Genomic DNA, 16,194 nt, shown 5'->3' with positions numbered 1-16,194 from the left:
CAGTCTGGTAGAGAGCCGAATGGGAGGGGCGGGGGCGCGCGGATCTGGCAAAGTTTTTGAGTACCAGGCGGGTAATGAATGCACATGAACAAGGTCACCAACTTACCGCGTAAATTCAAAATGACCAGAAGAGAGAGACACTCGAAATTCGCGAAACTGAAAGGTCCAGAGATTCAGGGTCCCATTTGATGGCGGAGAATTCGCGAGGGAAAGAAAAACACAACGTACAAGAAAAAGCTAGACGGTGTATGCTGATAAATAGGCCTGGACGATGAATGAGCCCCTTTTAACCTTTCTATTAGTTTTCTATTTCCTGACTTTGCGTGCATGCTTGACCAGGTTTTCTATCACGCCTTCAAAGGCCTCTCTGTCGCCTATCTTTTCGTCCGTCTTCTTGGTCCAGTACTCCAATACCTCCTTGGCCGTTTCCTCCATCGCCTTTAGCCTATCCACGTGCGCCTTAAGCTCGTCGTCCGTCATGCCGTTCAGGGCCTCGTCCGTCGTCGTGCAGAGCTGCTTGGCCGATACGAGGTCCAGGTCCGGCACTGGCGGCGGTCCCTTCCTCTTGGATGACGCCGTCGGTTTACCTTTTGAGTCGACAGACGTCGACGACGCGTTTGCCTCGGCCCGCACCCGTGATACGGATCGAGAATCTGATGATGTCCGCGGGGAGCCGGAGGGGACTTGTAATGAAGGCAGCACGAGCTTCTTTTGCTTGGAGGCCGGGAGGATCTCGTCCAGATCGACCGGCACGCCTAAGGAGACGAGAAAGAGACGGCGGATTCGCGAGCGGATCCAATCTGGGGGAGCCAGCGGCGGAGGTGCCACCAGCTGCGACCACAGTGACGCACTACGCGGTGTAATGAAGATGGGGTTTTCTTTCGTTAACGGTGGCGGAGAGCTGACGTCTAGGCTCTCTGGGGGAAAGAGGGTGTTGAGGTATGGGTCGACGGCTTGTAGGACGTCTTCGCCGTCCAAGCCGTCAAAGTCTGGTATATCCTGGATTGAGGTGTTAGAACAGTCAAACGAACTTGGAATAGCAATGTGCTTACGAAAGGCAGTGCTGGTACTTGTGGTAAGCTGGGCGCTGGAGCCGGAGCTGGAGCTTGGAACTCGGGTTCTTGGAATCCATCTTCAAAGTCGTCAAAGTCACCGTCGGCCTCAGCACCCTCTTCAAAGTCGTCGAAATCGTCACCAAAGTCATCATCATCCTCGTCTCCGCCTTCAGCGTCCTCTCCTTCCTCGTCATCGTTGTCAGCTGCATCGGGAGGAGGCGCAAGGCCGGCGCTGGACGGAGCAGACGAGAGTGCCGTTCTGGAGGGTTGCCGCTTTATACGAGGCGAGCTTGGTGTTGATAGCGCAGGTGATACAGGGGGGAGATCTACGAAGAATGACGCCAGGTCAACGACAAAATGCTCTTTGAATTTCAGGGATCTCTACATCGTACCGGAACTGCCACCCTCTTCAGTCTCGCCGTCAGGCTTGACAATCAAGTCGGCTGGGGCATCTGCCTTGCGCTTCTCCAAGAACTCCTCTGAGTGCGGCCCTGAATCGCCCGGGGCCTCCTCGACGACAGTCTTGGGAATGACTGGCGACTTGGGCGCACTGTCTGCCGTCGACGACGCCTCGCTGCTGTTCTTCTCCTGGATAGCAATCTCGTCCGGCTCAGCATCACCCTCCCTCAAGCGGTACGCCTCTGTTCCGGGGACCTCGCCGTACGACGGTTCATCGTCGACTTTCTCTACGCGGGTTTTGGGAATCGGAGACGTTCCGGGGCTGAGGGGAGCGGATTGCGCATCGGAGAAGTGGTCTTCTGAGTCGGAGGCGTTGGCTGCAGATTGTTAGACAAAAACGGCTGCACGATCATCAAGGGAGACATTGACAAGGGGTGGGGGTTGCTTACCCAGATCGTGTGCGCCAGGGTCGCTAGTTCCAGACCGTTTCGGCGGTGAAAGAGCCTCGTCGTCTGACATGGTTCCGTTGTGAGCCCAATTGAGAGCTGTAGGAATAATAGGGCAATGTTTCTTGAGGTTACAACAAGCTGAGGCAGCTTAGGGAGTTATCGATGGTGGGAGAGAATAGGAGTGGGCAGTGGAGGGGGAGCCTGTCGATTAGCGGATACGTAATTGTGTGGGCCGAATAGGTATAAGTAGGTAGCAACTAGCAAGAACGATATCCCCAAATCGATGATTTGAGGGCAACCGCAACTTTTGAAGAATTAAGCTTAGGCAAGGGCTTGTTGACACAAAGACGACGAGAAAGAATGGAAGCGACTTTCAGGCTCTTGGGCTGGGTGGCATAAGAAAAGCAGGCTCGCAGACGGTACCTATCAAGGCTCAAGCACCTCTTGCAGCTTCTAGACTCGCCCGCCAAGCATCACGTGGGGCACACCCCGGTTAATTTCGCGCTAGTACTTGATAGGCAGCCTGTCCCTGGTCCTGGGTCTTTGGGCAGGTGCAGCGCGCCAGTCGCGTGGAGGCAAGGCCTGAAAGGCTGGAGCATCACAAAAAAAAGCTGTCAACCATCAACACCAGTTGCAGCTCCCCCCAACAGCCGGTAGCAACCACACGTCGCGACGAGTCAGCGCATATCTACGAGCCAGATACGATTGCTTCATCGACGAACAACAGAGCTTTAGGGGGTCGATTCGCACCTCAATGCGACGACACTGAACCGAACGAAATACGATTGTCCAGACATCAGCTTGTTGTCACTAGCTCGCACATAGCTTGCGAGACTCCGTTAGGCTTCATCTCGACAGGCCCCAATCGATTCGCGAATCTTCCACACAATGTCATTCAGCTTTGGTAACACAGCTACGCCGACGTCGAACAGCGGCTCGACCCCGGCAACCTCTGCGCCCGCATCTGGAGGTCTCTTCGGCGGCGCTGCTGCCTCCAGCGGCACTCCCAGCTTTTCCTTCGGCAACCTAGGATCTGGAGGAGCGGCAGCTGGATCGACCGCCAGCACACCGGCTTCAGGCGGAGGTCTCTTCGGACAGAACACTGCACAGAAACCAGCAGGCGGACTCTTTGGCGGTGGCACGCCGGCCGCTGCTGCAGGAACGCCTGGATCGGCTGGAGGAGGTCTCTTTGGCGCCAAGCCCGCTGCCGGTGCTTCTTCGACTCCCGCATCTGGCGGCTTGTTTGGAGGAGCCGGTGCTTCTACACCTGGCACATCCACGCCTACTGGAGGGCTCTTTGGTGGCGGTGCCGCTGCCTCGACCGGCACACCGGCCGCATCGTCAGGAGGTCTTTTCGGAGGAGGTGCGGCGGCGAAGCCAGCTGGAGGTCTCTTCGGCGGTGGAAACACTGCCAGTCCTGCTCCCACTGGAGGCTTGTTCGGTCAGAATGCCGCAGCGGGCGCGTCGACCACACCCGCTCCTGCCGCAGCTGGAGGTCTGTTTGGTAACAAGGCCGCCTCAAGCACACCCGCCGGTGCTCCAGCAACCCAGGCCACTCCCGCAAAGCCTATGTTCTCTCTAGGAGGATCTACCACACCAGCCGGAGCTCCGCCTGCTGACAAGAAGCCAGCTACTGGAGGCTTGTTTGGAGCTGCTGCGGCGTCTGGATCTGCTGCGGCCGGCGCCGCACCGGCTACGGCTGCTTCGACGGCCAAACCTCCCGCCAGCGGTAGCCTCTTTGGTGGTGCGGCTCAGTCCCAGGTTGCATCTACAGCGCAGCCAGCCAGTGCCGGTGGTCTTTTCGGCGGTCAAACACCACAGCAGCCTGCTGCGGCCGGTGGTCTATTCGGAGGCTCAAAACCTGCTGCTGCCGCCGCTCCTAGCTCCGGTGGTCTTTTCGGCCAAGGCGCTGCCACCGCTACCTCAGCACAGCCGGCTTCCACTTCTGCCGCTGCTCCCGCTGCCGGCGGTGGACTCTTTGGCGGCGCAAAGCCTGCCACTCCTACAACCTCAACACCAGCTGCGGCCCCCGCCGGTGGTCTGTTTGGCGGCAACACATCTTCGACGCCAGCAGCTGCCACGACACAGGCTGGCGCAAGTACTGGAGGTCTGTTTGGCGGCGCGAAGCCTGCTGCACCCTCAGCCTCTACTCCCACCACCGCAGCGGCACCTTCGTCACTGTTTGGTGGTGCGGCCGCAGCTACACCTGCGAGCAAGCCTGCGAGCGGAGGACTCTTTGGAGCTACACCTGCAGCTGGCACCTCTCAGCCAGCTTCTACCCCTGCGGCGACTGCGACTACCGCCGCTACAACCACATCAGCTGCCGCGCCCAGCACAACGGCTGCAGCTGGTGGTCTTTTCGGAGCTAAGCCAGCAGCTACCCCGGCAGCTGGAACATCAGCTCAGAATGGCACTACGCCCGCCACCACATCTGCCACAACCGGCAACTCAAATACCCTCGCTGCCTCCACCACTGGCCCCACATCCCAGCTTCCTCGCCTGAAGAACAAGTCCATGGACGACATCATTACACGGTGGGCTTCTGATTTGTCCAAATACCAGAAGGACTTCAAGCACTACGCCAACCAGGTCGCCGACTGGGATCTGGGCCTGGTCGACAACGGCGAGAAGATTCAGAAGCTCTACCTCAACACCTTCGAGGCCGAGAAGGCGAGTCACGAGATTGAGCGCCAACTTCAAGCCGTCGAGAGCCAGCAGGATGAGCTTGAGGACTGGCTGAACCGTTACGAGGCCGACGTCAAGGAGATGTTCTCCCGCCAGATGGGACAGGGCGAGACCCTTGCCGGACCCGACCAGGAGCGCGAGCGGACATACAAGCTTGCCGAGAAGCTCACACAGAACCTTGACGAGAAGAGTAGAGACCTGTCAAAGATGGTTAAGGAGATCAACGACATTTCTGGTACTCTTAGCAAGGGCACCAAGCCTGAGGATCCCGTAAGTGATATTGATTTTTCCTCACATGTTGCACCTGCAAAGCTGACCTTCTCATCTACAGTTGAGCCAGATTGTTCGCGTTCTCAATGGTCATCTCGGCCAGCTCCAATGGATCGACTCCAACGCCGCATCTCTGCAGGCCAAGGTCTCATCCGCGCAGAAGGCGAACAACAACCTGGGAAGCCAATACGGAGCGCCGGAGAACGACGCTGCAGAGAGCTTTTACCGATCTTACATGGGCCGGCGTTGATGAAGGTCAGGACACACGGTAAAGGGTTCGTGTAGAGTTTGGTTTTTTTTTTTGCTAGGCAGCATAGGTTACGAGAGACAAGGGGCTAGGACATGCAACAATGAAAGACAACTCAGGTTCGGGGGTTGGTTGTCATTAATCGCTCAATTTGAGGTGGTCTTTCTTGAACAGAGATGGGTCGCTTAGCAACAGTTGAGTTGGATGGATTCGGCACCGCAAAGGTGGTAATGCATTGAGCAACACAAAGAGTACGTTGTACAGTAGCATAGAACTTGTGGGTGAATACCAGGTGTTTGTTTCTTGAATGGTTTACATGAGATTGAAAAGCTTCAAAATTCAGACGTTTGCTCGCGTTTACGCGGACCATCATCAGTCTCTGCTTTCCCCTTTCAGATTTAGTACATTTGTCCGGCTTTCCCTGAGCCAATCCTCTCCATTTGGTATTATCGCTTTGAAAAGACCTCCTCCGTGAAGCGGGGGGGAAATTGCATCTTTATGATTTTGAATTTAGTTGTGCTCGCCACCCTGGTTTTTGGTGATCTCGTCACTGTTTTGGGTGCCGTTGTTAGCAAATGTACAAAGTCGACGTCATTGCACGCGGATGGGGCGGGTTTGGAAGGGGGAAAAGGTGGAAAGGGGTGGAAGGATGAAAGGTGGTGGACGAACATGTGGTCAGACAGCTGCTGGAGATGGGCCTGCTGCTCGCTGAGCTTCTTTTTGAGCTCGAGGAGCTTCTCCTTCTCGCGCTGGCGGATGGCGTAGTCCTCGTTGGCCTTTTCGCGCTTCTGGAAGGCGTCACTGTGTTGGGCAAATTGTCAGCCTTTGTGCTCGTTTCCATTCTTTGGATCTGTTCGCTGTCGATTGCAGCCTCGCTTTTCGAGCTGTCGATAATGACAATGGGTCATGGGAACGACTGCGTTTGTGCGGAAGGGGGCTGCGAGAGAGAGAGAGAGAGAGAGAGAGAGAGAGTGAGAGGAGGAGCGAAGACTTACCCGCCTCCGTACTTGGAGGGAGCTCCAGTGTCGCCCTCGCTCATAGTGCGAGCAGTGGTGCTGAAGCAAGCTCTCGAGGCGAGAGTGAGGGGGCGGGCCGCGGCCTTGGTAGCAGCGATGCGCATCATTTTGAAAGAAATATCTAGAGGGTGCTCGAGGGGTTTTGGGGATTCCAATTGGAGGTGTTTATGTTTTTGTAGTGAAGCAAGTTGGCCGATGACGATGGTGCAAGTCGGACGGGTTTTGTGATAGGTTGGATTGTGGGGATCTGGGTGCTGGTAATGCCTGGAATAGCTCCTGCTCGGGGAAGGGGGGCTACGCTGCTATGCTGCTTGGGAGCTTATTGGACGAGGAGGGGATGATCTGATCCTGTCAAACTACGGAGTGCCTGGTCACTTTCTTGGTCGGGGGAGGGAGCTTCTGCTTACTCCGGTCTGTCCTTCTTCACCCGACTATGGGGGTACGAGGATGTGATACGTCATACCCGGCGTAAGCGAGGTATCTCGTTAACATGATCGTGCCGGCATTTCTCGGCTTCGACGGGTTTGGTTCACTGAACCGGAGAGCTGCGCTGAGGTTGCCTGAGTGTGCTTTCCTCAGGCCACTGAGTGGTGGTCACCTGCATGCGGCCAAATCGTCCTGACTCAATGTGCTTGCTGTACGCAGTACTCAAGATGGGCCAAGCAGTCGATGAAGCTTTGATGCAATTGTGAGCATCCGCATAATCCCGTCCTGACCAACACGCAACACAACAATTTGCCTCCATATTCTGGGCACCGTTTAACTATGCTAGACGCTATCCTTTTGCTGGGACTGAACTGCAAGAATCTATGAGCACCCACCAAGGGCTGCGAATTAGGCGTGTGGTGTTTTACCCGGTCTGCCGGTGTTGTTGCTCCGAGACGGCTTATGCATAAAATGGGACTCGCATATCTCCATTCCGATGATTCTCGTAGGTCCAGTATTCCACAGTGAGTTGCATTCTCCAGATATCCGTAAGCCCGTAGATACTCCGTAGGTCGCAGCCTTATCAGCCCTTGTTGTTATCTCCGGCAAGGCTGAATCTCCTTTTTCGACTGGGATGGTCCCCGGGACTGTGGACGAGAAATGCGGGAGATCTGTCGCTTCAAAGGCGACCGATGGGGTGCCGGTGGTGTGTAGTCATCGTGGTGCGACGTCTTCCGTCTTTGTCTCGCAGCCCGAGGTACCATTTAGTGGAGAGGAGAACGTCTGCCCTCTGCAGACCACAGAGAACCCATACGCCGTGTGTATAAGTGCTGCCTGGGCAAAACCTGAGATGGCTTCATGGCTTCAGACTGCTAGTGAGGAAGAGGAAAGGATAGCCTCTTTCTTCCCAAATCTCGTGCCATCCCCTCTGCTAAGTCAGGCAACGGCAACCGAGGAAACACACCTTCTTGGTTCAAGGGGTCCCGGCTACGAACAGCAGCATGCAACCTACATTGACGTGAAGTAAGATGTTTTGCTTTCAAAGACCTTGGGGTCAGGCAAGTCAATCCAATGTGACCAAACAACGGAATAAGTGCCTGAACTCAAAGGATGAATTGGGGCACGGTGGCCGCTCGGCGATTGCATGAAAAGAAGAGACGAGGTGGGATGAGAGAAGACAGGAGGAGTCTGGCCTCGCATCAACTTGCAGGTTGTATGATTTGAAAGCAAGTACGCAGTATGCATATGACCCAGTAGATCAAAACTCTGAGTCTGGTGGTAGAGTTTGGCCATGGAAAGCGAAGCAACAACAAACAAGGTGACGTGATCGGGGTGTAGCAAGGTCGGAGCTGGATAGGTAAGTAAAGGTCAGCGGCAGCGAACTGGTATACGAAGTTATCTTCTTGCAGGCCCTGGATCAAAACCAGGCTACTTGTGGCGAGGCATGTTAGATAGGGTATGCCTTAATCATATTTGTACCTGGATTCAAGGCCTTCCACAAGCAATGAGAGAGGAAGACCGCATTGAGCGAGGCCCGGTGTCCTGTGGAAAGAGCCCGGGGAATTGGACCCAAAGAAAGGAGCGGAAAGAGGTATGAGAATGTACCTCTGCGTACCCCCCACTATCTGTCGCAGAGTCAGGTTGGTAGCGTACCTAAGGCAGGCACGGAGAGTCTGGAGAGCCCTGGAGGCATTATGCGTACGTTTGGAAAGACTTTGGGGGCTCTGCCACTCTGGAGGGGTGCCTCTCTCAGCCGCAGAGCACAGCCGCAATACCTGACGCTACCCCGGGATGATTCACGTGAGCCGGCCATTCCAGGGCTAGCTCGCCGCAGATGGGGATTGGTTGAGACGCCCCTCGACCGTGACTGGCCAGAGCGTGGCTCACCAGCCCAGTGTGTCCCTGCCCAGTGCCCATGGAACCTGGCAGGAAGTCAACCACTCAAGTCGGCTCCCGTCCAGTCCAGTCGGTGCGGCAGCAGCCACCCCCCCCCCTCCTGCCTACCTTACCTTACGTCTACCTACCGCCCCAGCGTGTTTCCCCCCAGTCAGTCCAGTCGCCTTGCCTTGTCTTGCCTGGGCCACCTCACGTATTGTGCAGCCCAGAGCCCCTTCCTCAATTTCCATCCATCACCTTTTCGTCTCATCCATTTCTCAACTTCACAAAACTCTCGCACTACCTTTGCAAAACCGCCCACACCCGCCTCTATTTACCCTTCGTCACGCTCTCTTCCCCTGCTCCGATCCAACTCGAGTTTCGACACGGGAATCTTCCATTGACAACTTATCCATCGTTCCACTCGAACATCCCCGCCAACCTCAAAACATCGCACCAAGGTACGTGGTCCCCTCCCCCCATCCCCCCGTGCCCCCTCTGTCGTCATCGCATCCCTCGCCGCAATCTCCTTCCACCGATTCCCAACAACCGACTGTCACCGATTTGCGTCGACCGCTTCACGAAGCTGCCATCCGGCCATCTTTCTGCATCGATTGAGAGCTTCACCGACACTGCGCGCCCTATCTTGATCGGTCAGGCGCAAAACCCCACCAGGAGCGGGGGGCCGAAGCCAAGTCATGAAGTCAGCGAGGCGCATACGCTGCAACTCGTTCTTCTCTCGTTGAATTCACCCCGTCGCTCTTGCGAATTCAATTTGCGCTTCTATTTGCCAACCAGTCCAAAATTCACATTCATAATACACTTAGAACGCAATTTTGGCTTCATCTCCTGATACACGTGCTAACCAATCCCAACGTTCCAGATACCAACCGCCACAATGGGTCAGGATGATGCTGTGTACTTGGCCAAGCTTGCTGAGCAGGCTGAGCGCTACGAGGGTACGTGGCTATCTCTCATCGCACAAGATGGATTACACTGATGATTGGGCTTCCAGAGATGGTTGAGAACATGAAGATCGTCGCCTCCGAGGACCGTGACCTCACCGTCGAGGAGCGCAACCTCCTGTCCGTTGCCTACAAGAACGTCATCGGTGCCCGCCGTGCCTCGTGGAGAATCGTCACCTCCATCGAGCAGAAGGAGGAGTCCAAGGGCAACTCTTCCCAGGTTGGCCTTATCAAGGAGTACCGCCAGAAGATCGAGGCCGAGCTTGCCAAGATCTGCGACGACATTCTCGATGTCCTCGATGCCCACCTCATCCCTTCTGCCAAGTCTGGCGAGTCCAAGGTCTTCTACCACAAGATGTAAGCATTCGCGTCTATTTCGGTATTGGGACGATATGTTGACAACCACTGTAGGAAGGGTGACTACCACCGCTACCTTGCCGAGTTCGCCGTTGGCGATCGCCGCAAGGACTCTGCCGACAAGTCCCTCGAGGCCTACAAGGCTGCCACCGAGGTTGCCCAGACCGAGCTTCCCCCTACCCACCCCATTCGCCTCGGCCTCGCCCTGAACTTCTCCGTCTTCTACTACGAGATTCTGAACGCCCCCGACCAGGCTTGCCACCTTGCCAAGCAGGCTTTCGATGATGCCATTGCCGGTCCGTATCGTCATCCTCGAAGCAGGTGCAATCCACTAACGTCTCTACAGAGCTTGACACCCTTAGCGAGGAGTCTTACAAGGATTCTACCCTCATCATGCAGCTTCTCCGTGACAACCTGGTAAGTGACTCTGACCAACTCTACAAAAGAAAAGCCGCTGACAACGAATATAGACCCTCTGGACCTCTTCTGAGGCTGAGCCCGCGGCGTCAGGCACCACCGAGGCCCCCGCCGCCGCCAAGGAGGAGGGTGCCTCCGCCGAGGCGCCGGCCGCTGCTGCCGCTGAGGAGCCCAAGGCTGAGTAAGGTGTGATTGGTCTCGTAGCATTCTGCAACCTGCGTTCATCGCCGGATTTGGGTGGACTGGTGTCTACGGAGTGTGGACTGGAGATTTCGTTTTTGCGAATCGGCATCGTTTAGGCAATACACAAGAACTGTGAAGGGGTTGATTTTTCCTAGCACGGGGCTGGCTGGGGGCTAAAGAAGAGCATTTTGGAGGTTGATTCCACGTTTGCTTTTTTAGACTCTAATGCAAGGCCGTCTGGACAACAACAAAAAAAGACTAAAATTGCTTTCAAAGAAGCACATCCGGCAAAACAGTTCGAAAAAATCGTGTGATATAGTTGCGTGGCACTGTCAGTAGTTCTGACCTGGTAATGGTGGGATGTTGTCTAAATTGTTCTATACCAGTACACTTGGGTCGACAAAGGTGAAGTGGCTCGACATATTTGCATGTAGATGGACAACTTTGAGACGTCAATTCGACCATGGAAGGCCAAGAGCCCAGTCATACAGGCTGAAACTTAGGTTGAGTCTACAAAAAGCTTGAAGCACAAGTCAGACTTATGGGGTGGGCTGGAGAGACGATTGCCAAAGACAGAAACGCCAGACATTGGAGGACGGTATGTTTTTGAGAAGAGGATCTTGAACGCTTAATATGCGTGATAGAAAGATAACGGCCACGGAGTTGAGATTGGCTGAGAAGAAGGTACTCATCATGATGCGGCGAGACAATTTGGCATGAGGGCGGCACATATCGCAAAGATCATCTAAGGGATCCATTCGGTCGACGCTTGTACACTCTCAAACATGAGAGTGAACGAGCCGACAAGATGGACATGGCCTCCGATGGACATGGCCTCCGATGGACATGGCCTCATTACAATTGGTTGGTAATCACGGCGTCTTTTCAGTTTTGTTTCGTGTTTTGATTCTATGTTCGTCTGAAGAGACATCCTTCCCAAGTCATTTCATCAATCATCCGAGACAACAGCAAAATGTACCTTCATCCAAAGACTACAATCTTGACAACCGACGAGCAGCTCCCCGTTCTCACCCGCCTCTTCCAGGTCCGCCTCCGTAAAAAAGAAACCGCGTGGGTTGCCGCACCGGCAGCTACGGTACCAAGAGCACTCGGCCTCGGGATCGTCTGACGGAGGCTCCTCGACTTCCAGGTCGTCAAGATCGACGACCTCGATGCCCGTCTGAAAAGCTTTTTCCTCGTCGCCGTCGCCGCGCTGGAGACCTTGATTATTTGGTGCCAGGTCTAGAGCGCGGTCGTATTCAGCCCTCTGCTTGGGGTCCGAGAGGACCTTGTAAGCTGATGAGATTTGGTCGATTGAAAAGGTGGCGGCAGTAGCAGAAGAAGAGAGTGCTCGGGTGGTTGTACTGGAGGGAGGAGTATTCTTGAATTGTGGGTATTTGTCCGGGTGGTTTTGGAGGAGGGCGCGGTGGTAGGCCCGTTTGATGATTTGCTGCGGCCCCGCCGTAGGTGACTGTTCCTGCACGAGTTTGCGACTTATACCCAGGATCGCGTAGTGCGTGTGCCCTGTTCCCTGAGCCGCGGATGAAGAAGTCATTTTGGGCCAAGAGGGTAAGTGAGAAGAACGGCGGCGGCGGGCAGGGCCGCTTGGATTGCGGGCTGTCGTTTTTTTGGGATTGTAAGTGAAAATTTCCCTGGCGAATTGGAGTTTTTTGGGAAGCTTGTTTCTGCGGGGATCACGTGAGTGGTTTGTGGTTGAAGTGTCGACTCGAAAATGAACCTCCGAGATGGCTTTTGAAGACGTGACCAGCAGCTAGTCTTTCCAAGTCAAGTTCTCCTAGTGATTCTCGTCAATCTGCACCAGTTTCTGAACATGTGGTGGAAAGGTCAATTTTTCCCGTTGCCCGGACGTGGGGAAATCCCCAAATATGGGGTTCAAGACGGCGGGAGTTGATTGAAGTTCGTTTCTTATACATGATAATACATGGTATATGTACATCGTCTATGGTATTGACGCAGCGCAAGTGGAAAGTGCGAATAGAGTGCTTATTTGGGGAATCTTGTCCAGTTCTTCTTTCCAACCTAGTGCAAGTTTGTCAGTATACCGTTTCCAGACAAGTATCCGATGAGATTATGAATGCTTACCTTCTTCCACTCCTTGATGAGCTTCGGCATCGCCAACACAGCCGCTCTCCTCTTCTCCATTCTGCAGATGTATGATTAGTATTTCTTTCCGACTTGACCAACAGTCCAAAAGCCCAGATAGGTTTCCTCGACTGCGAATGAAGGATGTAAAGACATACCTGGGCTGCACCATCCTCTCGTGAATCTTTCCCTTGACCTTTTGCCCAACACCGGTACCCTTCACCCTTAATCCGTGTTCGACGCGGTGCGCAATCCTGTACTCGGTGCCCTTGACCGTATGGGGCAGCAGTTCCTCGACGCCGTGCTGGCGCGCGAGCTTGACGATCTCGGCCTGGCGGCGCATGGAGTAGACGGGGTCGTGCCACTTGCCCGTGACGGCGTGCTTCTGCGACTTGAAAGGGTTCGGAGTGATCTCCTGGAAACCCGTCTTGGGCGTCGCCGCGTTGTGAGGCAGGATGGCGGCGGGCGGCCAGCGGGCGAAGAAGCGCTGGAGCTGCGCCGGCAGCGTCTTTGCCAGCTGAATGTATTGCTCGGCGGCGGCCATTGTGTGTGGATGGATTCGGGATGCTCGAGGGGAGTATCTGTCTTCTTTATGTCCTCTGGTGCAAGCGCTGTGGCATTGCCAGGTCGTTGTCGTGAACGGGAGTGGAGGGTTTCGTCGGGCGATTTCTCTTCGTCAGTTTCCGTTCGGAGATGCTCTCTCAATCGATACATTGGACAAATTTGGGAGAAGACCAGCCTTATCCACCCCTGTACGTGCATACTACTGACAGGGGTGGGAGCTAAGAGCTTGGGAAAGAATTGCCGGAACCTCTGCGATCTGATTGGGTCGCATTTGTGTGGCGCCTTCTGACTTGTGGCGCAAATCGCAGCCTTCTCTCGAGGTATCTGAGATAAATCATCCATCTTTAACTTCTGAAATACACAGTCACCGGGCCCCAACTCAACTTGCAAGCTGCGGACGATTTTGCGAGAGACTGCTTCCAATCCCCTCACTTGTTGCATCCACACCGGGTAGTGAAACTGCGGACCTTGTCGCATCAAGGGGTTTCCACCATTCTCGGCACCTACTCAACACGTACTGCCATAACGAAGATCTCCGAACCCAGCAAGCCTTCCCTCATCCTTCCCTCACAGCACCACACACAACCTGAAAATGAGCACCAACCAAGCGAAGAAGGTCCCTTTGGACCTCGAAGAGATTCTCAAAAAGAAGAAGGCCGCCGATGCTGCATCATCGAAGCTACGATTCATCCCAAAGAAGGAACGAGAGCGCCAGGCAGCAGAGAAGGCCAAACAGGAGGAAGAAGAGCGCAAGCGTAAAGCCGAGGAGGATGCGAAAAAGAAGGCAGAACTCGAGAGGAAATGGGCTTCCGAAGCGAATGGCACGGGCGATAACAGAGCGCAGAATGGATATGGCAGCAGAGTTCCTACTGGTCCCAAGGCCATGAATGGCACGGAAAACGGCAGAGACGGTCGAGGTGCCGGAGGCCGCGGGCGGGAAAAGCCAGAACGAAAGACGACAACGAAGGACGGCAAGGAGAAGAAGACTGCAGAAGCTATCGAGGCCGACCTGCTGCGCAACCGGTATCTCGGACCGGAGGTGAACAAACAGTCCAACTTCTCGGTGAAGAAGAAGCGCAAGAGGGCAACGGAGTTCAAGTTCGAATGGGATGCGGAAGAAGATACCACGCTCGAAAACGACCCAATGTACGAGTCCAACTCGACAACCCTGAAATCCTACACATTCGGCAGTCTGTCTGGCGAGTACACTGAAGAAGCCGAAGAGATTGCGAGGAGAAGGGCAAGAATGATTGAGGAGAGAGACCGCGAATTCGGAAAGCAACGGGCAAAGGAGTTCATGGAGGACTTCTACAAAGCACGAGAGAAGGCAAAGGAGCGCGCAGATCGGTCAGGCCTGGGCAAGCACTGGTCGAAAAAGACACTCGAAGACATGCGGGAACGCGACTGGAGAATCTTCAAGGAAGACTTTGGCATTGCGACAAAGGGTGGCCTCATCCCCAACCCGATGCGCAGCTGGAAAGAGTCAGGATTGCCGCGAAGGCTACTGGAGATCGTCGACAGAGTGGGCTACAAGGACCCTTCGCCCATTCAGAGAGCAGCCATTCCTATCGCGATGCAGGCTCGAGATCTCATCGGTGTGGCTGTCACTGGTTCGGGTAAAACTGCAGCGTTTCTTCTGCCGTTGCTGGTCTACATCTCGGATCTGCCGCCTTTAACGGAAATTAACAAAAACGACGGAGCGTACGCCTTGATCCTGGCGCCCACGCGTGAATTGGTCCAGCAAATTGAGACGGAAGCGCACAAATTCGCCGATCCGCTTGGCTTCAACGTAGTCAGCATTGTGGGTGGTCACTCCATGGAGGAACAGGTGCATGCATTGGGCAAAGGTGCCGAGATTATTGTCGCGACTCCCGGTCGTCTGGTTGATTGCATCGAAAGACGCGTTCTTGTTCTGTCTCAATGTTGCTACGTCATCATGGACGAAGCAGATCGGATGATCGATCTCGGGTTCGAAGAGTCAGTGAACAAGATTCTCGATGCCCTGCCGGTGACCAACGAGAAGCCCGACACGGACGATGCGGAAAATGCGACCTTGATGAAGAGTTATCTCGGTGCCAGGGACAGGTACAGACAGACGATGATGTACACGGCCACCATGCCGCCGACTGTCGAAAAGATTGCGAGAAAGTATTTGCGGCGCCCGGCCATCGTCACGATCGGTAATGCTGGCGAGGCCGTCGATACGGTCGAGCAACGGGTCGAGATGGTGTCCGGCGAGGACAAGAAGAAGAAGCGGCTGCAGGAGATCCTTGCCGCTGGAGAATTTGCCCCGCCCATCATCGTATTCGTCAACATCAAGCGCAATTGCGACGCTGTTGCGCGAGACGTCAAACAGATGGGCTACTCTGCAGTCACGCTACACGGAAGCAAGACGCAGGAGCAGAGAGAGGCGGCGCTGGCATCGGTTCGCAATGGGCAGACGCAGGTTCTCGTGGCGACAGATTTGGCAGGAAGAGGTATCGACGTGCCCGACGTCAGTCTCGTCATCAACTTCAACATGGCGACCAGCATCGAGAGCTACACGCATCGCATCGGTCGTACGGGTCGCGCGGGCAAGAGTGGTGTTGCCATTACATTCTTGGGCAACGAGGATGCGGACCTATTCTACGACTTGAAGCAGATGCTCTCCAAGAGCTCCATCTCGCGTGTGCCCGAGGAGCTTCGGCGGCACGAGGCCGCGCAGCAGAAACCCACACGAGGGCACAAGAGGGCCGGTGGAGAGGAGCAGCAGTCGTCAGGCAAGGGGGGCCAGTGGGGCGCCTAATGTAGGGTAATGGGTGACGGTAGCATGGCGAGTGGATGAGGAAAGAGACTGAATAGATGAAAGTGGACTAGGTCCGGCCTCATAGATTATCGTGATAATCTGATCTGATAAAAATTTTATGTCCGAGCCATTATCGTCGGCGCCTCGGTTCTGTTAGCGCCTCTACTTTTGTGCCGTCTCTGCTGTCGCCCCTCCACACCGTCCCATATTGTTGTTTTTTGGACAAAACTGTGTCCGATCGTTGTGGGTGTTCATGTACGTCCTGAGACCTTATTTGATTCCTCAAATTCATGTCTGTCGTTGGATGTCTGTTCCAACAGATTCGTTACCTCAAGTACCTTTTTGGCCTATTGAGACTCGATATCTACTGTGTATGATCCTGGTTCCTGCCCAGATGG

At 54.9% G+C, this 16,194-nt stretch overlaps 7 protein-coding genes across 7 annotated transcripts; 3 read left to right on the top strand and 4 right to left on the bottom strand.

Annotated features, from left to right (window-relative positions):
- Window positions 1-306: 306 nt before the first annotated feature.
- On the bottom strand, window positions 307-1,973 carry CPAR01_02949 (uncharacterized protein; the record flags this gene model as incomplete). The annotated part of the gene is made up of 4 exons (XM_060487236.1): window positions 307-999; window positions 1,053-1,381; window positions 1,448-1,831; window positions 1,904-1,973. The coding sequence occupies 4 exons, from the start codon at window positions 1,971-1,973 to the stop codon at window positions 307-309; spliced, it is 1,476 nt and encodes a 491-aa protein (XP_060354564.1).
- An 818-nt stretch (window positions 1,974-2,791) lies between these two features.
- Window positions 2,792-5,108, top strand: CPAR01_02948 (uncharacterized protein; the record flags this gene model as incomplete). The annotated part of the gene is made up of 2 exons (XM_060487235.1): window positions 2,792-4,858; window positions 4,920-5,108. The coding sequence occupies 2 exons, from the start codon at window positions 2,792-2,794 to the stop codon at window positions 5,106-5,108; spliced, it is 2,256 nt and encodes a 751-aa protein (XP_060354563.1).
- A 443-nt stretch (window positions 5,109-5,551) lies between these two features.
- On the bottom strand, window positions 5,552-6,228 carry CPAR01_02947 (uncharacterized protein; the record flags this gene model as incomplete). The annotated part of the gene is made up of 2 exons (XM_060487234.1): window positions 5,552-5,906; window positions 6,101-6,228. 2 exons carry the CDS (start codon window positions 6,226-6,228, stop codon window positions 5,552-5,554), a joined length of 483 nt encoding a protein of 160 aa, XP_060354562.1.
- A 3,092-nt stretch (window positions 6,229-9,320) lies between these two features.
- CPAR01_02946 (14-3-3 family protein) lies at window positions 9,321-10,346 on the top strand (the record flags this gene model as incomplete). Its single annotated transcript, XM_060487233.1, has 5 exons — window positions 9,321-9,381; window positions 9,438-9,744; window positions 9,799-10,040; window positions 10,091-10,161; window positions 10,215-10,346. 5 exons carry the CDS (start codon window positions 9,321-9,323, stop codon window positions 10,344-10,346), a joined length of 813 nt encoding a protein of 270 aa, XP_060354561.1.
- A 947-nt stretch (window positions 10,347-11,293) lies between these two features.
- On the bottom strand, window positions 11,294-11,899 carry CPAR01_02945 (CSL zinc finger; the record flags this gene model as incomplete). The annotated part of the gene is made up of 1 exon (XM_060487232.1): window positions 11,294-11,899. One exon carries the CDS (start codon window positions 11,897-11,899, stop codon window positions 11,294-11,296), a length of 606 nt encoding a protein of 201 aa, XP_060354560.1.
- Window positions 11,900-12,348: 449 nt separating this feature from the next.
- On the bottom strand, window positions 12,349-12,991 carry CPAR01_02944 (uncharacterized protein; the record flags this gene model as incomplete). Its single annotated transcript, XM_060487231.1, has 3 exons — window positions 12,349-12,384; window positions 12,448-12,508; window positions 12,606-12,991. 3 exons carry the CDS (start codon window positions 12,989-12,991, stop codon window positions 12,349-12,351), a joined length of 483 nt encoding a protein of 160 aa, XP_060354559.1.
- A 612-nt stretch (window positions 12,992-13,603) lies between these two features.
- Window positions 13,604-15,796, top strand: CPAR01_02943 (pre-mRNA-splicing ATP-dependent RNA helicase PRP28; the record flags this gene model as incomplete). Its single annotated transcript, XM_060487230.1, has 1 exon — window positions 13,604-15,796. One exon carries the CDS (start codon window positions 13,604-13,606, stop codon window positions 15,794-15,796), a length of 2,193 nt encoding a protein of 730 aa, XP_060354558.1.
- Window positions 15,797-16,194: the final 398 nt, after the last annotated feature.

The sequence above is a fragment of the Colletotrichum paranaense genome (assembly GCF_030867605.1).
Source record: "Colletotrichum paranaense strain IMI 384185 chromosome Unknown Scaffold_2.1, whole genome shotgun sequence".
Classification (NCBI taxonomy): Eukaryota; Fungi; Ascomycota; class Sordariomycetes; order Glomerellales; family Glomerellaceae; genus Colletotrichum; species Colletotrichum paranaense.
The sequence above is the reverse complement of the archived record's forward strand: the minus strand, read 5'-3'. Positions and strand labels throughout refer to the sequence as shown.